This window comes from Marmota flaviventris, chromosome 9 (genome assembly GCF_047511675.1).
Source record: "Marmota flaviventris isolate mMarFla1 chromosome 9, mMarFla1.hap1, whole genome shotgun sequence".
NCBI classification, from domain to species: Eukaryota; Metazoa; Chordata; class Mammalia; order Rodentia; family Sciuridae; genus Marmota; species Marmota flaviventris.
The window spans coordinates 41,034,360-41,052,075 of record NC_092506.1 but is presented as its reverse complement, the minus strand read 5'-3'; the positions used below and the strand labels follow the sequence as shown (position 1 = coordinate 41,052,075).

At 34.9% G+C, this 17,716-nt stretch overlaps 2 protein-coding genes across 5 annotated transcripts in view; one reads left to right on the top strand and one right to left on the bottom strand.

Annotated features, from left to right (window-relative positions):
* Window positions 1–3,918, top strand: part of Gas2 (growth arrest specific 2) — a 116,036-nt gene extending 112,118 nt beyond the window's left edge. For both annotated transcript variants that reach the window (XM_027936642.2, XM_071616330.1), the window contains one exon: window positions 3,282–3,918. In XM_027936642.2, coding sequence (XP_027792443.1) covers window positions 3,282–3,500 — 219 coding nt within the window. In that variant the 3' untranslated portion in view covers window positions 3,501–3,918. The remainder of the gene's footprint in view (window positions 1–3,281) is intronic.
* Svip (small VCP interacting protein) overlaps window positions 1–14,774 on the bottom strand; it is a 66,440-nt gene extending 51,666 nt beyond the window's left edge. For 2 of the 3 annotated variants that reach the window (XM_071616331.1, XM_071616332.1), the window contains exons 1-3: window positions 14,606–14,774; window positions 12,465–12,515; window positions 11,844–11,957 (exon numbers count right to left, since the gene is read on the bottom strand). In XM_071616331.1, coding sequence (XP_071472432.1) covers window positions 11,844–11,957; window positions 12,465–12,515; window positions 14,606–14,659 — 219 coding nt within the window. In that variant the 5' untranslated portion in view covers window positions 14,660–14,774. Of the gene's footprint in view, window positions 1–6,708; window positions 8,827–11,843; window positions 11,958–12,464; window positions 12,516–14,605 lie in introns of those variants that run through there. The other variant, XM_027936679.2, reaches the window with a different exon arrangement.
* Window positions 14,775–17,716: the final 2,942 nt, after the last annotated feature.

Here is a 17,716-nt window from a genome sequence, read left to right as displayed (position 1 = left end):
TCATGTATCTCTCCAAGGGTTAAGATGTCTAAGTTTTACTATGGAAATTGAGAATATCAACCTGAACTCCTTCCAACTCCCAGGAGTAGCCAAAATAAGGCATAAGGGAAGATAATGGATTCTGTAACTGCTCCTCTTCAATATTGAATCAATATTGAAAATACAGAAAATCCATTTTGTTTTTTAAGTAGTAGGAAAAAATATATGTGTATGTGTGCATGGATTGCAGTGGCATAGGCCCTTGATAAATGCTTCATCAGAAGAGCACTCAGAGCTGGGTGTGGTGGCACACACCTGTAATCCCAGCTGCTGCTCTGCAGGCTGAGGGACAAGGATAGCAAGTTCAAAACCAGCCTTAGCAACTTATCGAGGCTCTGTCTCAAAATAAAAAATTGAAAAAGGGCTGGGAGTATGGCTCAGGGGTTAAATACTCCTTGGTACCAAAAAAAGAAAAAGAAAAAAAAGCACTCAGTGAAAGGTGTGTTAATGAATTTCTGTATGTAATTCTTTTTTTTTTTTTTTTGGTTGGTTTGTGAGGACCCAAGCTTCAGAGTTAAGAGGAAAGACCAGGAGAAAAATAAAAACCTGTCTTTGAAAATTTGTGAAAATGAAATATAATATTGAGACCGAATGAAAATTTTCCAGAGAAAGAAACCTGATATCTGATTTTAGGATTAACAATGCCCCAATCTTGAGGTCTTGAATGAAGCAGTATTACAGTAGACCACATAAAAATGTTTTACAGGAATTTGTATCTTTTTCTTAAAAGGAAAGAATCTAATTTTGTGGTAAAATTTTTTAAAGGTAGGTATAAATTATGTTGTTTGTTCATTGTTTCAAAGTTTGGGAGTGGGAGGATGGTCAGTCTATACCTTTGGAGAAAAATACCTCTGCAGTGATTACGTACAAAACACAATCAAAAGGAGACAATCACAGGAAACACTGATTTTTCATAATGAGTAAACAAACCAACCAACCCTTTCCCCCACTTCCCCCTCACACACAGTCATTCCATCAACAAAGCTTTTAGAGCTCGGGAGAAATGTATGCTTCCTCGAAATGTGGTTCTCATTAAAAGCACTTTCACAGGATGAAGTTAGATGTAAGAAGTCTGAAGTCACTCAGAAATACAGTTATGTCCATTACCCTCCAATTACCAAGGAAGAAAAGTGAACTTAGAAATGTTATAAGAGTGTTTTCTGCTAATCCTCAGCTATGATTCTGGTAAGAATGTTGGCCTGAAAACTACAACTGCCAGAGGAAGGATGTGGAAGAGGAGGTGGGCAGAAATTTAATTCCTATGTTGTTGACATTCGATCTGACTCTGGGATTCACTTTTCAGGGTCCTGCAAATTCACTGAAGAATATGCAAGCACAATATGTACCTAAATGATCAGTATACTCCATGGTGAAAAGTATGTGGGTCACTCCCAGAGTTAATTATTTAAAAACTGTTCTGACTGGTGGATCTTTCTGGTTTGTGAGTCTGTTCACAGTCAAGTCAATTGGGCATATTGCCACAGGCATTGAATGGAGAATGTTTAGAGGCAAATCTTGGATGCAATTAGCAGGGCTGGGAAGTGGCAGAAATTCAGTAATGGATAAAGCGGCTCTTTGGGACAGTGGGAGAAAGGGTCAAAGTGCTGTTTTGAAATAGTCTTTGCAATTTTTGTCCCAGTGTCTAAGTTTTGAAGTAGGCAATAGAGACAAAGAAACTTGTAGGTTCGGGAATATACTGATCAAGTTTTAAAAGCCTTGATGGATTATATATTTTTTAGTTGGAACTGCTCTTGGGAAAGCTCTAGATTGGAGTAAGGAAATCTGGATCCTAAGCAAATCATGTAAAAGATAAGATTTTTAGCATCTTCATCTGTAAAACAAAAACAGGGTACCAAAGGCTAGCCAGGAGAGGCAATGTATTGCAAGTTAAATCCTGATTTATAAAACCTACTTTATATTGGAGGGATTCTTCTTGACGTACTATTGAATGGGTAGTTACAGGCTAAAATAAATTTAAAGAATTCAATTTAGAAGATGTTTTCTAATCTAAACTTATAACAACTATACATGAGAATAGCCTATAGAATTTTACTCAATTTAATTATTAAGGTTTTTTTATTGATATCCATCATACTTTAATAGTTTGCATAATATTTAATTTTTAAAACTACTTCAGGTCAACCACATGAATCAGGATTTTTACAGTGAGGCTATAGACAGATATATAAGATTTCATAAAAATCCTAAACACATGTGCAAAATTTTGTAGACCCAGACATAGAGAAAGGGTGTCCAAGACTTGATTCACTTTCTCAAAAGCTAAATTAAAGTGGTATGAGCACAAGTCATCTCATTCTGGATGGGAGACAGTAAAGTCCAGGTGTTAAGCTGACATATAAAGGAACTCAAAGAGACCATGTGTAATCCACAATGACCCTGACATCCCGTGACCCTCCCCTTCCTGATGCTGCACTGCCTGTGTGTGTCCATAATATTGCAGTAGGAGGGTGGTTACAAAACATTTCTTATTAGATTTTGATATTTGAAGAAACCACTGTCAATTTTTTTTTGGTTTTCCATGCCAAGTCTCCACGACTCTCACATTTTTATTAGACAGAATAAACCACGTTATTCGTCCCTTTTTAAATCTACAGCTGGGTCTGGAGGTAAGTTGTATTTTGTTTTTGTTTTTGTCTTTTTAAGATGAATTATGCAGTGATAAGGAAGGAAAGACCAAAGAAAATCATAAATGTTTAATTATTCAAACACACCTTTCCTTGAAGGGCTCAAACAATGGCTAGGGAATCATCCAATTTCTGTGCATGCATTTTTAGTTCTGTTTTATATCAAGTGTTTGTGTGGTCACATTATCATTCAAGAGCAGACATTTTCATGGTCTTTCAAATTCTGGTTGAGCAAGAAATAACCCAGTGGGAAGAACGGAGCACTAATTTGAGGAAATAGACAGGAGCCAGAGGCAGTGGTAAGAGCTATGTTGGACTATTGGTAGCCAGAAAATCAAAGAAGTATACATAGATGCTGGTTCCCCTAGGCAAAGCGGGATGCTGGGGATCTTTACCCAAGAGCCTCTGGCATGGAAAACACAAAGCTTCTTTCATAAACTGTATGCTAACTCAGGCTCTGTGCAACCAGCAGAAAAAAAATGGGGCATGAAATGCAAGACAAACAGAAGTACTAATTCCACTAGAACTGAAAGTTGATTCTAGACACTGAAAGAATTCTTGGAATTTAACACTTTTGCTCTTTTTTTTTCATTACAGATGCTGCACAACAAACATGTCATGGTTCGTGTGGGAGGAGGATGGGAGACTTTTGCAGGGTATTTGTTGAAACATGACCCCTGCCGAATGCTGCAGATCTCCCGTGTGGATGGCAAGACATCCCCCATCCAGAGTAAATCTCCAACCCTTAAGGACATGAATCCTGATAATTACTTGGTGGTCTCTGCCAACTATAAGGCTAAGAAGGAGATTAAATGAAACTAATTGGTTATGACAAGGGGACTCTCAGAATGGCCTATATCCACTTCTCCAGTGTAGTCAGTTTAGTTCACATGCTCTGAAAACTACTTTGGAAAAAGGCGTAACAGAAAGAAAAAAAAAATGTCATCATAATGCAAAATGTTCAAAGAGTAGCACTATTTATTTTCAATGCTTCTGTAGAAAATGACCTATTCAAAGAAATTCTAAACTCAGATTTCAATTAGATGAGTTATAGACAAATTATTATTTGTCAATACGTGAGCATAGTATTTAGAACACAATATTAGGAACACAATTCTAGCTATAGATGCTCAAGATAAAACTTTCAGGAGAAATTATTTAGGATTTGAAGATAAGTCAACAGAAAGTGCCTGCTGTATGTTATGAGTAAAAGCACCCCAGACATTTTTATAATTGCAGAATTTTTAAGCTATTTTTTACAAAATAACAATTTGTGTGATAATGTGCTACTAAAAAATATCCAATGACATTATAAATAAGTTCAGAGGACTCAGAACAGTAATACTTTACTGGAAAGGCCAAGTCAGAAAAGTTTACATTCACTTGGAAGATTGCCTTAAAGTTTATCTCTTATTTTTGACCAAATATCTGGGGTACTTTTGGAAGTCTTCAAGACACCCCCTTAGCGAATAGTTTATGATTTCACACACACATAAGCATACATCTGTGTTTAGCATGACTTAGTGTAACTCACACACACAAGCTGACATACATTTATATTTTGATGAGTGAATTGTACGAATATTCATTACTTCATGTTATTTTAAAGCATTTTCTTAATTAAACTATATCTAAATCCTACATTGCTATGCTGTCTAGTAAATTCACTGTAGCTAATGATATTACAGACTTATGTATACCCTCATATACCTGGACAGGGCTGTTTTGTACCAATAAACAGCAAAGTATTGTCCTCACTGATTGAAAAAATTAAAAACATAAATTTTTAAAATGTTACTTGTTTCTCTATCAATGCTTCAATCTGAAATAAAGTTCATCTTCAAATGGCTTATTTCCCTGAGAGTTTTTAGGACAGTCAAATAATCTAACTTATCCTTCTTTCTTCACATCTTTCCTTGATCATAGGTTGGAAAGTTTAACTTTTAAGGACCTGGATGAGTAAAGTCCACCTGGATAAGCCTCCAAAAAGGTCATTAACTTGATCACATTTACAAAATCTCCTTTGGTATAGAAAATTATATATTTATGCATCCTTAGAATTAGGGCAGAAACATATTTTGGGGAAGAGGAGGATTATTAGTCCTATACCACATCTAAAATAATCTTTTACATATTGTTAAGAAAATGGTTACAGCATGGAGTCCAGCTCCTAACTAATCAGTACTGAAAAGGGATGTGGGGAGATGAGACTGTGTTCAGAAGAGAATGAAGAAATGTAAATGGCTCTTGCTGACTCCTGAGTGAAGACTGGCCAGGCAGTGGACTGAACTGGGCTAGTATCATCTTATTCTCAGCTAGAAGTAAGATCCAGGAGAGCGTGATGGAGAAGATGGGTCCTATCCATGTAAATAAAGACTCCAAGTCAATATAATCTAGAAACCTGAATGATAATAACAGAGGGGAAATATCCAAAAAATGAAGTCCAGGTAAATAAACAGTAAAAAGAACACAGCCAGAAATGAGTCCAGCACAAGGAGCAGATTGAGCTGGTTCTGGAGCTATTCTGTGAACCACTTTTACTGTATTATTTCTCCTACTGTGGGATGGAGAAATCCTGTTCAATTCCTAAACTGACTCATCCACACCCAAAGAATGACTTCAGAAACTCTCAAAGTATTCAGTTTGGACTGTTTGGAAATTAGTACAGGAACTGTTAGATGTCTTGCCTACAGATTTTTTGTAATAGCCTGAAGGATAGATGGAAGGTGAATGGACAGAAACGTCTAGCCATCAATGCAGCTCAAAGGAAAGAACTTCTTAATAAAAATTAAGATGCAATGCCCACTTCATGAAGTGGTGGGCATTGTGTCACTGAAAAGACAATTGCAATGTTCTGCCCTTAAAATATGAAGGGCATTAAATTGAAACTCAGCATAAGCTAAGTACAGTCTTACAAAGTTAGCCACTGAAGTTCAGGATATAACAAAGATGTCACATCAATATCAAGGAATTTAAGCACGTTTAGTTCTTAAACCAGAGCAGTCCTATTTTGAGACAATATTTGTAAAAGGAGGCACACCCAATTGTTGGAACAAAAAAACACAGTTGTTGGAACACAGATGATTCAAAATAAAAAATTTTGGTATACACACAAGTGCTTTGTGTCAGTGTTATTTAGAAAATCAAAGGAAAGGGCCTCATTACCATACATGAACCAGCTTAGAGCATATACATCATTTAAAGCTTGCCTGGAGATGTTAAAAAAATATGCCTTAATTCTCAAATTAGATAGGCAAACATATCTATCTGCATTTTGCTGATCTATTTATACAAACATATCTATCTGCATTTTGCTGATCTATTTACTTTTCAAAACTCACAAGATACACTTTTATTTTCTAAGGACAGAACATAATTATCAGTGAAAAAATAAACTAGTCAAACTTTTGGAAAAAGAAAAATTCACAGCTTATATCAATTCTCCTAGGATACCCAAGATGATAGGCCCTCTACTATACCATAATTTCTCTTAAAAAAATAGGCTAATAACATCATTTCTCCCTTACAGTATAAACTAAGAAGTATGCCCATGTATAAATTTAGAGATTTTATGAACAGTCATTAGCTTGCTTGCTGTTGATAATCCCAAATAAACGAAAGTGTCTCTAACCACCAACACATGTTCTAATTATTTAAGATGTATTAAAGATAGGATTTTGGGTAAACAGAGATGGTCAAAGCCAGATTTTATATTAAAAATGTATATTTATATACTCCAAAGGCAATACAGAATTTATAACAAAACCATGTGGTAAAACTGTTAAATCACATTCTGAATATGATTGGTCAAACAACAGAATCACATACCGATGTTTTAAAAACATGCAATGTGTCATAAAGGAGCTGTGTAATAACAGAGTTTTTTATTAGCCATATTAATAGTTCAATGAATCAAATTAAGATTTGGTTTAAACATTTTACATAACATGATAGCAACATATGTGCATCTTACTGCTCCAGTTTTTAGTATTCTGGACAGGGACTTTGAATGGCATATTAATCATTATAATGTTATTTAAGTGATAAATTAGAGAAAATTCCCTCCTATTTATGGTTTTCACAGGAACTGATCCATAACTTTATGAGGAAAATGCATTGTGTGTATTTTAAAAGTCACTTACTAGTTTCTTATCAAGCATCTAGCTTCCCCTTTTGTCTTCATCTTCCTAACAATATTCTTAATATCTGAGTACCACCATTTTGTCCCTGTAATGCTTGTGTTTTGAGGAAAGTGGGCCACACCATGGAGACAGGTCATGATGGACAGGAACAGCATATACTGTTTTCCCCAGAAGCAATACAGCAACACCTTCCTCTTTCTCACATAACATCTATTGTGATAAAACTGCTGTTAGAAATACAGTGCTGTCCTGTGAAGTAATCATTTGTTTGTACACCAAGCTCTACTTCTTCAAGACACAGTGAAGGGAAAATCGTTCTTGTTATATTAACAGAGGAGGAAGGCTAAGTGGATACTTTAGTTCTGTATCCATTCAGCTATTAATGATCCTTTTTCTGTTTGTGTGGAGAAATTAATCATATAAAGTCAAAACTTGGGTTTCTAAAATAAAATTCAATGATTTCACTATCCTTGGGCTGGGATGTGGCTCAAGCGGTAACGCACTCACCTGGCATGTGCGGGGTGCTGGGTTCGATCCTCAGCACCACATAAAATAAAGATGTTGTGTCCACCAAAAACTGAAAAATATATATTAAAAAATTCTCTCTCTTTAAAAAAAAAAAGTAACATGTACGATTGCATTGCAATACAATAGAAGCCTGTAGGAGGGATGAGTGAAATAGTGGCTCAGTTTTCCTTCTGTAAATCAAGAGGGGTGGTCTATTTAATTTATAGCCTCTATTGGCAATTAGGATCTAGATATTCTAATTTAGGGCTCAGATGTGACCCTGCCATTTAGAAGAGTCAGCATCCATGATAGTTAATAGTAATTCTTCTATTTTAGCTTATTATGTATCAAAAAGAAAAATAAAATACTATTAACCTTAAGCTCTTAATGAATAAAAATCAAAAAATTTATGTCTATGCTTCATATAGAATTACCTAATATTTTTATGTTTGAAGTAGAATTTTTTAAATACTGTATGTACATGTTTTTTAAATACTGTACGTACATCTTTCTTACATTCATACTTGCCTTGGCAATTTTACAACTGTATGAATCGTATAAGTATTCTTTAATAAATACAAAAGAATAAAAATGCTTATGAACAAATACATTCTCTCTCATAATTCATCCAGATTCTTTAGCTCATTAATTTCTACATAGAGTTTTAAAGAGCTTAGTCTGACATTACACAATAGTACATCACTGCCCTCTGATGGTATGACTAATATATAATTTTAAATTCAGCAAAGAAAGCCTTTATTATAATGTAAAATGATCTGTAAATTTTATAAGCTATAGAAATATAAAATAAATAGAGATTCAACATTTACCTATAAATATTCATTACTAAGTTATAAAAATGTATAGCATTCTTCACATAAGCCCTTCAAACGAACTCTCAAGATGTTCCCTGATGATCATGTTAAAGGCACTAAGTCCATAAGTTTGAGCAAAAGATTTCAAATGTAGTAAAATAAAAACAGATATAAGGTCATGCAGCACAACTATAAGCAGGTAGGTCATTTTATAAAGGAAGGAACTATAATTGCAAGTTTTAATATTAGAGGTATATGCAGGAGTTTTACATGTAACGTATATATGCTATTTAAATCTGTACACATATTTTTGTGATTCTGGAAATTGAACTCTGTGCCTCACACAAGGTAGGCAAGTACTCTTTACCCTGTGCTACACCCCAGCCTTAGATCCATATTTTAACTATGAAAAAATAAATCACTTCTATAGAAGAGCAAACATAGGAAAATAAGAATTTAATGAAAGGTCTCACTAATTCCTAAGCTTGAAAATCAAGTTTTTCCAATACCTTTAGTACGGACTTAGCACTGCACTTGAGTGCACTAATGTTACAAAGTTTGACTCTTCTTGTATTCAAAGAGAAGAAATTAAATTAAGGAATTCCATTTGATTGCAGATGTTGAACAACTACTGGCAGTAGACTCTCCCATTCATGTCATGCTTTATGAAACTGTCCACTAGAAAAGACAAAAATAGAGAAAAGTAATTTTTTACTTAAAACTAGGTCACAAAATTTTAATTAAAAATATGTAAAAATAATAATATGGGACCTAGAAATGCAAAATGATTTTTGAAATTCTTTTTAATTATTTTATTTACTTATTTTTATGTGGTACTAAGGATTGAACCCAGTGTCTCACACATGCTAGGCAAGTGCTCTACTACTGAGCTATAGCTCCAAACCTGCAACATGATTTTTATGATTAACAACTAATCATTAAACTTTGCATTATGGTCAAAAGTCTGAGATAACATGATGGTTTAAAAGCATAAAAAGACAAAATAACTAAGCAAATCAATGGGTACATGCAGTACAATTACCAAGAGATTTGAGGATTAAGATACTCTCTCTACCTTGTATTTTCTCTTCTTTTATCCCTGAGCTTCCAAAATAATGTTTTGAATGCCAGGCTCTGGATGTGCTGTAGGAACATGCCCATTAAAGCCAGTGTGTTGGGGGCAGAAATGATTATCCTGAGGGAAAAGAACCCAAAGTAGGCAGCAAGAGTGGTTTCTGAGAGTAAGTCACTCTTTTTGAGAAAAATATCTCTGCCACTGTCTAGCTTGATGGCCCCAAGAATCATTTTTATTCAGTAAGAAAGATTTCTTATAAGAGCAGCAATGAACTTCTATATTTCCCCTCCCTACTTTTCCTTGTTATGGGTTAGTATCAGAGAGAACATTCAACCTTTGGTTTTTGGGGACTGGCTTATTCCATTTAGCATGATATTCTCCAGTTCCATCCATCTACTGGCAAATGCCATGATTTCACTCTTTATAGATGAGTAATATTCTATCGTTTTAGTTATTCAGAATTTACTGGAATGTTTAAAAATAAATAGATAATTATTAAAATTTTTCCCTTTAAAACAATGTTCAAGACCCTATGGTGATGAAGTAATCACAATAGGAACTTGGGTCAAAGGTCACCTGAATGGAAATCTGCCTCTAGAATTGAAGGACTTGGTCTAATCCAGTTCTGCAAAGATGTGAGTGATGCAGAGACTGTACCAGCTTTGGGAACTTTCTCTGTTGATAGAATGTGGCTAATAATTTTTACCTAGAGCTCCTATAAGAGATGCCAGATTGAATTCTAAGCTAATATTTTGCTGATTTTTATCCCAAGGAAACATCACCGTGGCAACTTGCATTGTAATAGATGAACAGTAGTAGGTTAAATTGAGTACTTTTAAAGCAAATTCTTCTTGGTCCTGTAGAAGAGCCAAACATTTATTTACCTGTTCCTGAAATTACACATGCTTACTAAATAGGATGGATAAAGAGGCTAGAGACTTTGCTATAGTGTCATTTTGAAAAATCACTAATAAATACTTTTTGCATTGTGTTAAAAAAAAAAGCAGCACACACACACACACACACACACACAAAACAAAGAACACTAAATTTAAGACTGGAGATGTTTTCTACTTAAAACACTTTGAAGGGGCAGCAGTAATCTAATATAATCTATATACTTCAGAGTATGAAATTTTGGGTTTAATTAAATAATTCCTTTTCTTTCTTAGAGTTTAAAAAGCAGATGTTAAATTTACTAGGTTAGAACATGTAAAATAAGGATCTTCTTAATTCAGACTGTATGTAGATTAAAGTATCCTTTTCTTATAACAGTCTATGTGAATTTAACTAAGTATCTCTATTCCAATGGAACAGAGGATCTCAACATTATTTCCAGTTCTAAAATTTACCATTCATATTTTTATGTTTTTGATAACCTTACATTGAATTACACCTAGTAATATAGCTCTTTATCTCAACAGAATATTGAAATTGATTCTAATGAAGTTTTGACCTTGTCATCTCCCAACTCTGCACTAGATTTATTTTGCTTTTATAAAGATATAAAAATAACAGCACAATGATCACGTTATATATCTTAACATTAAAATCAATTTTTATACATTGTTAAAAATTCATGATAAAGAAAGAAAAAAAAAGTAATTTCATTGATTGAAACTAAATGGAGTAACTTACAATGCTAAAATAACAAAGATATAACTCTTATTTCTACATGATATTGCTGAGCTAGAATCAATTCTGCCCTAACGATGCTCCCCTCAAGTACATGTCCCTCAATTTAGGGGTATACAGATATGTAGGGTGGAGGGAGGTGGTGTCTAGGAAAAGTGTAGTTTTAGAGCAAAACCAAAATTGAATTGCAAAGAAAATGAAAAGACCTAAAAACCACTCATAAATCACTGACAAATTAAATATAAATGAAATTGAGGATATTGTCCCTTTCACAAATAGACTTATTTTAGAAAAGTACTTCTTTAAAAGCAAACCAAGAATAAATCTTAATATATGAATCATTATCCTGAGTTATAAAATATAAGATAAAACTTTTCCAATGCTGCTACACAGTAAAGACTCCAGAATTCAGGAAGCTTGAATAATTTCTCCACAGTTATATACCCTGTATCTATCTCCCTTTGCAAAAGGTACATTAGGAGGAATGTGTGCAGAGCTCACACCTGTACACCCTGTGGTCAGAATTAACACTTACATAACTATGACAATGAGTGGCAATGGGAAGATCAACAATCCCAAATCATAGAGTAAAAAAATTTAGACTACAAAACAGAATTTAATGATTGATGTGTAAATGGAGATTATAAATACTGTCTGTCAAAATGGCAGTGAATTTGGATTTTTACATTGTTCTTCATATTTTTCTATGTTGCCTGAATTTTTGACACATTTAAGTTTATATTAAGTGAATGTATTAAAATATAGTAATATGAAAAGTGTACTATTTTCTCTTTAGAACAAAAAAACAGTAATCTATCCTAATGAATGTTAAAATAAATTGACATTTCTTTCAACACATACCTACTTTTAAATTACTTCAATTTTTTCTCATAATGCATTTTCAGAGGAAATTATTGAATAGATTGCTACTTAAGTTTTGTAAAATACCAGTTAAATTAAGTCTTAAGTAAACTTTAATACTTACTCTAAGTCCTCCTGCTGGTGGGGGCCCAGATGTGGCGATTTGTTTTTCTATTTTTTCCTTTTTCTTTCTCTTTTCTTCCACAGACTGGACATCCAAAATTCCCCGAGATGCAGCCTTGTAAGTAATTTAAAAAGAGGTATAAAAAAATGTTGGTATCTGCTGTCTAAAATGTGTGTGTGTGTGTGTTTAGGTTTTTCTTTGGGGCTAGAAAGTTGGTTTATTTTGGTAACAAAGAACATTTGTACAACAGCCTTATGTAAAATGCACTGCTATTTCTTCATTGAATATTTTGCAACCATACACAATTTTCCCCTAAACTTGCTTCATATTTGTTACTGTTTTATAAAACATGGCTATTTTGTCCCAAGGAGGAATATTATTATAAGAGCATCTAAAGTTGCAGAAAACATCTGTAGGCTAATCCTCATATATTAAATGATGTAAACATATCAATGTAACTGAGAAATACAGAAATTATATTTTAAGTGATTATCTTTAGACTCATATTTTTAGGATATTGGACACCACTTATATTACAGAATACTACCACTAATAATAAACATCTATAAAAAGTGAAATACAAAATTATGTAAGTAGGCATAATTTTAGTTTTAATCTTACCTCCTTTTGTCTTCTCTCTGCAGCCTCTGCAAGCTTTGCTCTTTTCTCTGCCTAAAGAAAATATGTAAAAATAAAAAAAAAACAAACCTCAAAACCAAACATTATTACGTACAAACTTTATGACTGTTATAAGTAGTATAATTACAAAAACATTCAGTACTGACCCGAAACATTTCACAATTAGTGCTATTTTTCAAACTAGGAATGGTTTGTATCTGTAGCCCTAGCTACTCAGGAGGCTGAGACAGGAGGATCCCTTGAATTCAGGAGTTTAGGACAAGCCTGGGAAACATAGGGAGACCTTGTCCCTCCCAGCCAAAACAAAACAACAAAAATACCAATATTAGAAAATTTATAAAATATTCAGCTTTCTGAATTTCATATTCCAAATCAAAGCACCTTCAAATTAGGGCATGATAAAATAATATAAGCAGTATGTACTATATAATAATGTTATTTTCTTTTTGAAAAAAGGGCTTGTAAACAGGGCAATAATAAAACAAGTAGTATTAAAATTACAAGGAGGCAGATACACAGTTTGGAGCTGCCAGTTAAAAAGGGAGAATGGAATAGGCAGGTGTTTTCAGGAAAGATTCCTGAATGAAATGGACTAATACTGTGTTGGATAAGAACAAGAAGTAAACTTATGAGTGATAATGTTCCAAGCTGGAAAACAGTGAATATTATTTTTCTATACCATGTATTATTTAGTTGTAAAATATTTAAATATATGAGTCAATAAATAGCATTCTCTTGGGGAATGGTATTAATAATTTGTCTTCCATGCCATGATGTATTTATTCATCCATTGGACAAATCATTGAGTACCACCATTGCCTTATGAACCTTTCTAGGTGCTGGGAATACAGCAGTGAAAACACAGATGAACATAAGTTGCAATGAGGGCACAGAAAGGAATGTAATCAAGTAAATAAATGTCAGAGTTCAGTGCATGTTTGGGGAAAACATCAATGGCATTGTGAATAAATGAGGAAAGGAGGTGCAGGCGGTATGGTGGGGAATACATTTACTTATCTCAGGAAAAACTTCACCTATATAGTGACAGCCAACAGTGAGTGGTTATCAAGGGAAGAGGGTACAACCCAGGGATGGGGGTGGGTGGGTGCAGGGCTTAACAAATGCTGACAGAGTGGCATTTTTATCAAGAGCGAGATAAACAAAATTAACCTCATTTAAAAGCAAAAGCAGCAACTAAGACAAGTTGATATTTCATACATCACATGATCTTTCAGTACCTATAACCTAATGGATGAACAGCTAAAATATTTCATTTTTTCAACTCATTTTTAGCTACACCGAAGAAATGAGAGGAATTTAGGAGTTTTTTGTTGTTGTTGTTGTTTTCGTCGTCGTTGTTGTTGTTTTGTTATTAATTCCCTATAAGAAAGACTAATGTAAATATACTGTTAACAATAAAAAGCTACAAGTACAAATGTATTCTACTACATATTCCCTCCTCAAATTTGAATTTTAGATAAACGACAACTATTTTTATATAGATATATACCAAATATTGCATGGAATAAATCTATATTAAAATGTATTCTTTGTTTATCTTAAATTCAGATTACCTGGGCGTCCAGTATTTTTGTTAAATATGGCACTCTTACACATTGTACACGCTATTCTACACACAATATTTTTAAAAGGAAGATTTTTTTTTTCAAATGAAATAAACACTAAAAGGAAACCATTGATGAATAAAATCTCCAAAAAAGAGCACCTTCTTTAAAGAGATCGTATAGACACATGAAAAGACACATCTCTTAGTACAGTGAGGCACTTCACGGAGGTAATTTTCTTTTTGCACCCTAACTTCATCCACTGCACCTCCAAGACCGGTCCATACACAGCACCTCCTGTGTATGTATGCCACTGTCCAACAAACTCAATTTTGCCAGTCGGCCAAAGGTAAAAACTGGAGAGGGCAACAAGGAGGCGGAAGCCTTGACCTCCCCGGTAAGGTCCCAAGGGTCCTTGGTAGAGGTTCACACTTCCCTGTCACCCAGGTCCCCAGCGACCAGCTCCCAGCCAGTAAGTACAACCGCCTCCGGGCTGCACGTAGCTCAGGCCGCCTGCGCGCCCCAGAAAACAGGTGCGCGAGGCGCAGCGCTACTCACCGGGTCGGGCGTGGGAGGAGCGGAGTCCCCCGGGCACGGAAAACACAGCCCCATCCAGACACCTAGGGGGTCCGAGACCCCGCCCGCCCCAGAACAGGCGGCGCTAAATGCGCGATCCGACACCGGTCCCAGGCCTTCCGCGCTTGCCCCGCCTCCACCCTGGCCCCAGTGGCTCCTCTCGGCTCCACCCCCTGCGGCAACGCCCCACCCCCACCCCACGGCTCCTCCCGTCCAGTCCCTCCGCCCCCGCTCGGCCACGCCTATCCGCGGCAACGCCCCCACTATCTCCTTACCTGGTCCCGCCCCTGCGGCTCGGCTCCGCCCCTAGAGGCCAAGACCCGTAGCGGGTGCGTGCTGCTCGGACGTTGGAAAGCAGGGCCTGCAGACAAAACCTAGGTACAAGGAAACACCCGCTGTCCGCGGAGAAATGCTGGGCTGTGGATTTCAAAGCTCTTCCTGCTTCTCTTGCCTCTCTGTTTATACCTCTGGAGGGTTTTTACTGTTCTATGAGATGCGCCTCTGGCCTCCAAGAAATTAAAACCCAAAATTGAAAGACGAGGATAGCACACTTAGCTGGCTTTAATAGAAATTTCCACTAGTTCCTGATATTTGGGATTCATTTATCTTTCCAGGAGCAATGATAAAATTTCATCTATTAAGAAATATTTTAATGAAGTGCTTCTTAAATTTTAATAAGCATAAGAATAACCAGGGCATCTTATTAAAATGTAGATGCTGAATTAGAAAAGTTAGGATGAAAGTTTAGATTCATTTCAAGTACCTTAACAGACGACTGATCTCATCTTCACAACAATGCTTTCATTATTTTTTTTCTAGCATTCCTGCTCTTTGGAAAAATTTCAAACTTTTCAAAAAGAGGATATAAAGTGACAGTTAACATCTCAGAAACCACTGTTCACATTTTAATCTATATTCTTACAGGTTCATTTAATATAGATGAATAATTTACTTATAATGTGCACTTATTTTGATTGGGTTTTAATAAGCAAATACAGCCATGAAATCACTTATTCGAGGTGTGAAAGATTTCTATATGCCTCAGAAGTTGTATTGTACCCATTCATTCCCGACCACCCTTATATATCACATAGTTAGATCTAAGCAACAGATAATTTCACATTTCTATGGTATTTAAGAAGTTTCAGATATATGGGATATAAATATGTTAGTTTTGCATGTCACAATGTCTTTGAAATTCCCTCACGTCCATAAATGAAACAGTACTCCCTTCTTTTATTCTGTTACATGAAATTTTGTAAGATTAAAAGCAAATCTATAAAGAAAAAAGTGCATTACCTCTATTGCAAAATGTAAACTACCCATCTCTTACTCTTTATAACTACTCTTTAGAACTTTGTTTAGAAATCTTGAAATTCTAACTGCTGCCACTGTCTCACTGAGATATATGTACAACTTTTTCAAAAAGGAAAGTAAGTCTTTTCCCAGTTTTGTATCCCAGAAGTATATTTGTATACTTAGTAACTTTCTCTTAGTAAATATCCAGAAGGGTGACACCTGTGGTCCTATCTTCATGGTATTTTAATGTATAGGAGGCATTTGGCTATAAGATACAGCTCTTTGCTCATTAAAAGATGTGTTATTCTTTCCTTTAGATAAGAACAATCAACATATGGAATGTATCTGCTGGGATATATGCTGTGGTAAGATCCCCCCCCCCCAACCACCACCACCACTGACATTTCTTTAGCAGAGTGCCTGTGATACATAAGGTTAATGTTTATTCAGTGATAAAAGTTTTTTTGTTCTTTTTTTTCTTTCTTTTTCTGCCTTTGTGGAGAGATTTTCTGCATAGAAAGGAAATTTTGTTTTTAATTATTATTAAAAAATGCTTTCTACATATTGCATATTTTCCAAGCACTTTCCATTATTTCTCCACAGATTTGCCTATTGATGTGTGTGTACGGGTTGATTTCAATTTTTGGCTATTAGGAATAAACATTTTTGTAAAATTATTTATACATATGTTTTAATTTTCCATGAGAAAAAATATAAAGATAAAATTGTTAGGTTAAATGATAACATTAGTTTAAATTACTAAAATTCCAACTAGGAATGTATTATGTATTGTGTGTGTGTGTGTGTGTGTGTGTGTGTATTGTATGGTACATTTAAAACCTTATCACATATTATTGTCATTCTTGGTATTTTCAATTCTTCAGTTTTAACAATGAGTTTATATTTCATTTTCTTGTACCATTTACATGAGAAATTTGCAGTTGTAATTTCTTTCCTTTCCTCTCCAAGATGTAAATTTTATCCTAGTCTTTTATCACTTCTACAAGCCAAAACTATCTTTCTCAAGGACCTGAGTGTTCTCTCTCTGAAATACAATATTCAAGAAAGATAGTACTCCTAACTCCTGGTCTCTACGGAAAGGTAGGATTTCCATCAGTACCAATAATGCAAACAGATGGTCCAAGTCGACCAACCTTTCAATGTTTTCCAGTCCTTTCCCTCTAAGACAGTTCAGTGCTTAACATCTCCCCTTCCTTTACTTTCAGGGGAATTGCCTTCTCTTTTCCTTTAATAAAATCTTCAGTGAGGACCTCCTTACCTATTTAACTCTTATCTGGTGAAAACTTTCTTTGACCTTGTTTTTTTGTTTGTTTCTTTTTATTGAAAAAAATGCAAATGGTTACATAAAGAATTGAGTGAAAACAAATATACAAAAAATGCATTTCTCTTTTTGACCCAAGTCGCAAATTTCTAACCTCCTTCTGAAAAGCTGCCAATGGCATTCAGTTTCAGTGTATAATTCAGGATACATTTAATTCATATACAAACACTGATAGTTGTACACACACACACACACACATACACATTTAAACTGAAATGGCAGAATTGTTTTTCAAAGTTGTCTTACATTCATAATAATGTATTAAAAAACACCTGTTGTGGGAGACTTGTGGAGGAGGTGCATAAAGAACAGACACACATATAGGGCAGGTGCAGACAGACAGAAGGATGGCAGAAAAAAGGACGCCTACCCCTCTCTGCTGTCATCTTTAATAACTCAAAATATTACATATTACCCACCACCAGTGACTATATTTTGATCAGTATTCCTTT